Genomic DNA, 6,331 nt, shown 5'->3' on the forward strand with positions numbered 1-6,331 from the left:
ACTGGAAAGTGAGTGGAGAGAACATATGACATGCAGCAAAGGGCCTGAGCTGGATCTGAACCCGGGCTTCTACTGCAAGGACTCACCCTTAAGGGAAAGCATGTGCGCTCTACCAGGTGAACTACCAGGGCGCCAGTATAATCTAATCACAGGACTGACCTATAGAGTCGCCAGTTAACTTAACCTGCATGTCTCTGGACTGTGGGAGGAGAAGGCCGAAGCCAGCCGGCAGTATTGAACTCAGAACCTTCTTTTTTATGAGGCAACAGTGCTAACCACTGCACCACTCTACATTAGTATTAATCCAATAATAAATGGACTGCACTTATATAGTCTTATCGACTCCTCAAAGCACTTTATATTACAAGCCACATTCACACGGCACTTTCTTCAACACATATAGCACTTTTTCTACTATACACACACACACACACACACACACACACACACCAATGATACAGCTGGGGCAACTCGGAGTTCAGTATCTTGCCCAAGGACACTTGCAGGACATGTGCAGTTGAGGAGCTGGGAATCGAACCACTGACCTTCCAATTAGTGGACGACCGGTTCTACCTTTACACAGTGCTATCGATACTCTAACGTTAGTGAAGGATTAGAACAGTATGTACCACAATGGTGACACGTACACCGAAAACACACACGCTTACATATTGTGCATGCAAAAACACACACACACCTAACAGCTGGTAATTACAGTGACACTCCAACAATGCAGGGCTAATGGTAATTGCAGGATCAAGCTGCGCCAATGTCTTATTTGTCCTCATTACTCAACGTTCCTCCACTCCGTCTCTCTCCCTCGCTCTCTTTCTCCATCTGATTCTGGTTACAAGGGCTAATATGCAGCCTCACGTTCGCACATGACACGCCATGTTAATATATGGCGGTGGAAAATATATGCAGGGAGAACTTGGCCCAGCAGCTATTAGGTACCGTGCCAACCACAAGGGCACAACAACAGCAGGTGCCCACTTGGGATCTGAACTCATTTCCGCTGTGGCACTTCCCCCACTTTGGCAAACTCGCTGCCCCTTCTTGACTCCGTTGCCTTTTCTTGACTCTCACCCTGCCTGTGTGTGTGTGTGTGTGTGTGTGTGTTTGTGTGTCTCCACGCAGGTGCCTGTCATGCGTGAACAGTGCCTTCCGCTGCCACTGGTGCAAGTACCGCAACTTATGTACCCATGACCCCTCCAGCTGTTCCTTCCAGGAGGGACGAGTCAACGCCTCTGAGGTTGGTGGAACACACTCGTGCACAAAAACGCACACATGTACATAAGCAAGCGCAACTTTCCCTCTTTCTTCTTCTCTCTCTGTTGCACATTGCCCCTCTCTCTCTCTCTCTCTCTCTCTCTCTCTCGCTCTCTCTCTCTCTCTCTCTCTCTCTCTCTCTCTCTATTTACTCCAGTGTGCATCCTGCTCTGCGTGTTGCAGCTCTGTGTCACGCCTCGGGGCACGTCTTCAGAAAGACAGCCATCTAAAGCTCTTCTATTTCCGAATTGGCGTTTTTTTTTTTTTTTTATTTCCGAGCTCTTGTTCTCTGCAGTGGCAATTAACTGTCTATTATCTCTGGAGTTACTGAGCTTAGTGTGTCTTAACAATGACACAGGATCACTCTGACCGAATCAATCATGTGCAGCAGATACAAAGTGCTTGAAATATGCGCACGTGTGTCCCTCTCCATGTGTCTCTGGCTGTGCACACATGTAATACTTGTGTATTTGATTGCATTTTTATCTCTCTAATCCAATTTACTTGTAATAAAGAATCTACATACTTATATATTTGATATGGAACTGACAGAACTTTATTTTTAGATTACTTTAACTTATATGCCTCTGCCTGCACCAGCAGCAGCTGCGTCAATAGGATGAGGCTCAAGATAAAGCTTAGAAAAGACTTCTTCATGTGATATCTATCCGACAGGACTCAAGATATATGGATGCTACAAAGGCAGCTAAGACCAAATCTTCAGTGTGTGATGCTGTTGTTATAGTTTTCTTGATGCAAATGTTGCTTTTACATTATATTGCTAGTAGAATTGACCTCTAAATTATAGCCTTGTGCTTTAAACCACTGAGCACTTAAAAAAAAAAATAATAATAATAATTTTCAGTCTCCGCCAGTTGAGTAGTTTCAAAAATTGCACTCCTGATAATGAGTTGTTGAACACTCGGACATCAGCTCAGAGATTTCCAAGGTCACAGGAGTCATTTCATCTACAGCTGAAACACATCGTGTGCTTCAGATTTCTTCGTGTCGTTCCTGTTCATCGACTCTCCCGTGCAACTGTGGTTCCTCTCGTCTTGCAAAGGAGCTGAACACCAAAAAAAAAAGAGAAAAAAAAGTGTTTATTTGTCATGTGTGCTCTCTGCCCTGTTCCTGTTTCCTCTAGGACTGTCCCCAGCTGGTGCGCTCCGAGGAGATTCTGATCCCAGCAGGGGAGGTGAAGCCTATTACCCTGAAGGCCAGGAACCTGCCACAGCCTCAGTCTGGCCAGCGAGGCTACGAGTGCGTCCTCCACATCCAGGGGGTCAGCCACAGAGTCACCGCCCTCCGCTTCAACAGCTCCAGCGTGCAGTGTCAGAACAGCTCGGTAGGTTTGGTGGCAGATTAGGTGTAAATTGGTATATATGTGAATTTTTATTTTAGTAGTTTATTTATTTGAGTGCACATTGTGCATTCAGTATATAGAAAAAAACTACTGTACATACTGTACATTGGTAATTTCATCGGTTATAGTACTGTCTGTAGGAGACGAGTGCCATACCACTTTGCCTTTGTGTTTGTATTTGTGCGTTTGTGTACGTGTGTATGTGTAATTTAGTCGGTGGAGACACAGTAGATGCTGTCGTGGTAATTACACTGGAGAAGAGTACTCTGCCCTCCAGTCAAGCACACACTGACTTCTGCAGTACATTCCCAGTGGAGCCACATACATGCACATTTTACTCTCCATCTCTCTCTCTTTGCCTCTCTCTCTATTTCTGTCCTACACATACACACATACAGTTGCACACTCACACAATGAAAGTCAGCCTGGAATTAAGGGCACAGGAGGCAATTAAGGACAGCAAGGGAAACTGAAGCTTCTTGCCCAGCCGTCCCATTTCTTGTGGTTTCTCCCTGTGTCAGCTCTCTGATGATGAGATGATGTAAGTTTGGAGTAACAGTGGAAGGACGTAGAGCCGCATCTACAAGGACTCATGGGGATTCAAATTCCCAAACCTCCCATTGAAACCCTCCTCTCTTTTTGGTCCCCTTTCCACCGTCATCTCCCTCCCTCTCTCTGTCTCATCCCCTCTTCCTCCTTCCTTCCTTGTCCTCCAGTATCTGTACGAGGGAATGAAAATCAGTGAGCTGCCTGTGGATTTCTCAGTGGTGTGGAACGGAAACTTCATTATTGATAACCCGGAGAATATCCAAGGTAAGAACAAGAGATGCCGCTGACAACATGTGCCTGTAAACGGGATGAAGATGGACAGATGTGACACTCTCCATCATTTTAAGCCTTTCTGAGTTCAAGGCAGTGTGTGTGTATGTATTTATATAGCTAGTATGTTAATCACAGGTGGAGATTAAGAGACAGCCTGTGGGGATATGTCACTCGCAGCAGTGCTGTGATCTGTCTTCCTTAAATAAAAACCCTCTTTTTCAATTGTTGTGTGTTCACTGTATATCCCCGCCGCTTCCTATGTCCCACAGTGCACCTTTACAAATGCGCAGCCCAGCGGGACAGCTGCGGCATGTGTCTCAAGGCGGAGAGGAAGTTCCAGTGCGGCTGGTGCAGTGGGGAGGGACGGTGCACCCTGCGGCACCACTGCCCTCCCATCAACCCTTACACCACCCGCTGGCTGAACCTGTCCAGCAAGAATGTCAAGTGCACCAACCCACGCATCACCGAGGTCGGTACCCATAATCCCCTTGGCTGTCCTTCGTGCCTGCCCACACATATCTGGCCTCCAATCAATGTGCAATAATCAGCTGCCACGTAGCTGCTTGTATCATGAGGCACTCAGCTGACACCAGTCTGTGGGACTATATTTTAAATCAAAAGCTAACAGCCATAACAGCTTGTATCAGCTTAATAAGACATTGTCATTGATGACAGTGACAATCCTGTTACATTGTTAAAGACCGTCTCTGTATTCTCTAAAGCACATCATAGCCACTAAAGCGTAGTAAACCGGGATTACACTGGATCCTGGCATGCTTCTCTTTTTTTTCCTTTTTTTTTTTTTGAAACATTTATACAAAATTTTGTGATGGTAATAGCAGAGGTCTTAAGAGACGGGCAAGACTCTTGACAATGAAATGTCTGATTTGCATTGAGAGGTATTGCATGAGAAGAACCTATGCTACTCTGCTCTGTTTTCCTCTGGACCCGGGGAGAATGAGAATGAGCCTTAAAGAGGCTCCCCAGGGTGCTGGCCCCCACCTAATGCATGCAGATCTGTAAATTTTCGCTTTCTCTCTGTCTGTCTTTCATCTCGTTTTTTTTTTTTTTTCTTTGTCTCCTTCTGTAGTTGAGGGAGCTCATCTTGGTTTTGAAAGAAAAAAAAAAGTATATGCCCCACAGTGTGTATGTATGTGTATGATAGAGTATGTACCTGTATGGCTGTATGTGTTATTCTCACAGGTGCATATTCATGTGAGCTCTTTTCACCTTCAGGGATTATCCAAGGGCAGGGGCCCTGACACACACTCACACACACACACACACCCAGGGTACAGAGATATTCACTTTTAAAGGCCTGTCTCTTTGACATCTGCCTCCTCTTTGTGGCTGGGTGGGTGCAGTGTGCACAGATGCCTGCTCATAGATTTTAATGTCTTTTGTCCTCTCACAAGGTTACTCCAGCACTTTGAAAGTAACTCTGGCACCAGCAAATGTTAAAAAGGGAACCATATAAAATAACCTCGCAAACAAAAGAAAAGCAATCACTTTAAATAATTAAGCAGCCATGCCTATTGCCGCAATCCAGGAATTTAATATCTTGCTACTCATAAAGTCAACAAGGAGGCGTATGTGTAGCATGGGCGTAGGTTTGCATATGGTCGGTAGGGACATGTGCCCTCACAGAGGCCGTGTTTCCAAGATGACCAATTTAGGCTTGCTATCATTTGATTGGCTGAAGGGCGGGGACTATATGGAGGCTCGCGGCATGTAAAACATATCGCACTTACTGCCAGACATGGAGGAGGCAAGAGCGGGTCAGTGTGCGGTAAGTTATCAGTGTCAGTCCAGACCTCAAACGTGTGAAAATGTAGTATTTCAGATGACTCCCTTTCCTCTGTTGGACTGAACTGCAGCACACATAACTTCATTATACCCATGCCAACACTTTTGCACTTCGTAGATATCATGCTACGTAAATAAGACATCAGCCGCATTTTCACCACCCAGAGTGTCAGTAATTGATATTAAACCACCCAGCCAGTAGCCACAGTTTGAACAGAGTTTGAACTGTTACCCTCAGGTTGTCGGTTTAGAGTGGCCGTTATGAGAACCGAGAGATATAAGTTTTCCTTTGTTCCCTCTGCTATCCTGTTATTAAATGGCAGATAGTATTCTGTTGTTGTCTAGAGATCGCTTATTTGCACATACTTGACTTCTACACTTTGGCCTTGATGAATGAACTCTTACTCTGGCCATTATGCCATTATGCCATACTGTCTGTTGATGTCCATAAGTGTTGGTGCTATGTGTGTATTTGTATGTGTGTTTATGTACAGCCTGGCTGCAAATCAATTTGCCTGTAAGGGGAAATAAAGATACTTTGAATTTTGAACTTGAAGATTTATAATGTGCAGATGCATCACAGGATTGGCATTATTTTACTTATGTAGCTGGTCAAGGTGGAGCTGGTTTTAAATGTGAAATCAGTAGGAAAGGGGGAACTGCAACACTGGTGGCCTATAAATACAGATCTTATATCTTGACAGCATTAAGAAGTCCTCTTTGTTTCGGAGGAGCGGACGGATTATTGTGTCCCTACCAATGTTGAGACCAAACCTACGCCTTTGATGTATAGTATCTCCCTTGCTCTTTCCCTCACTCTCTGAGCCTTCCCAAACGTTGCAACACCTCAACCCCCATAGCTGGATGCCCCCCCCCCCCCCCCCGCTCAGCAACGCCAGGGTCACGACCTGGAAGTGCTTATTTGTTTCCCCATAGGCCTCGTGCTTGTTCAGGGCCACAGTCATATCCAGCCTGGTGGGTTGGCTGTCACAGGGGAGTCAGGCCAGGAGGACATACTATTTAATTAGGCTCGGTAACGCACCAGTGCATTGTGGCTAACCCACCAAACCC

The 6,331-nt window shown here is 45.6% G+C and overlaps 1 protein-coding gene across 1 annotated transcript in view; it reads left to right on the forward strand.

Annotated features, from left to right (window-relative positions):
* Positions 1-6,331, forward strand: part of plxna2 (plexin A2) — a 180,057-nt gene that overhangs the window by 116,428 nt on the left and 57,298 nt on the right. Inside the window, exons 9-12 of the mRNA XM_023415627.2 lie at positions 1,138-1,252; positions 2,414-2,614; positions 3,349-3,445; positions 3,724-3,923. Of these exons, the coding sequence (XP_023271395.1) occupies positions 1,138-1,252; positions 2,414-2,614; positions 3,349-3,445; positions 3,724-3,923 (613 nt within the window). The remainder of the gene's footprint in view (positions 1-1,137; positions 1,253-2,413; positions 2,615-3,348; positions 3,446-3,723; positions 3,924-6,331) is intronic.

The sequence above is a fragment of the Seriola lalandi genome, unplaced genomic scaffold, assembly GCF_002814215.2.
Source record: "Seriola lalandi dorsalis isolate HSWRI2012SDOR001 ecotype SW California unplaced genomic scaffold, Sedor1 jcf7180002054554, whole genome shotgun sequence".
NCBI classification, from domain to species: domain Eukaryota; kingdom Metazoa; phylum Chordata; class Actinopteri; order Carangiformes; family Carangidae; genus Seriola; species Seriola lalandi.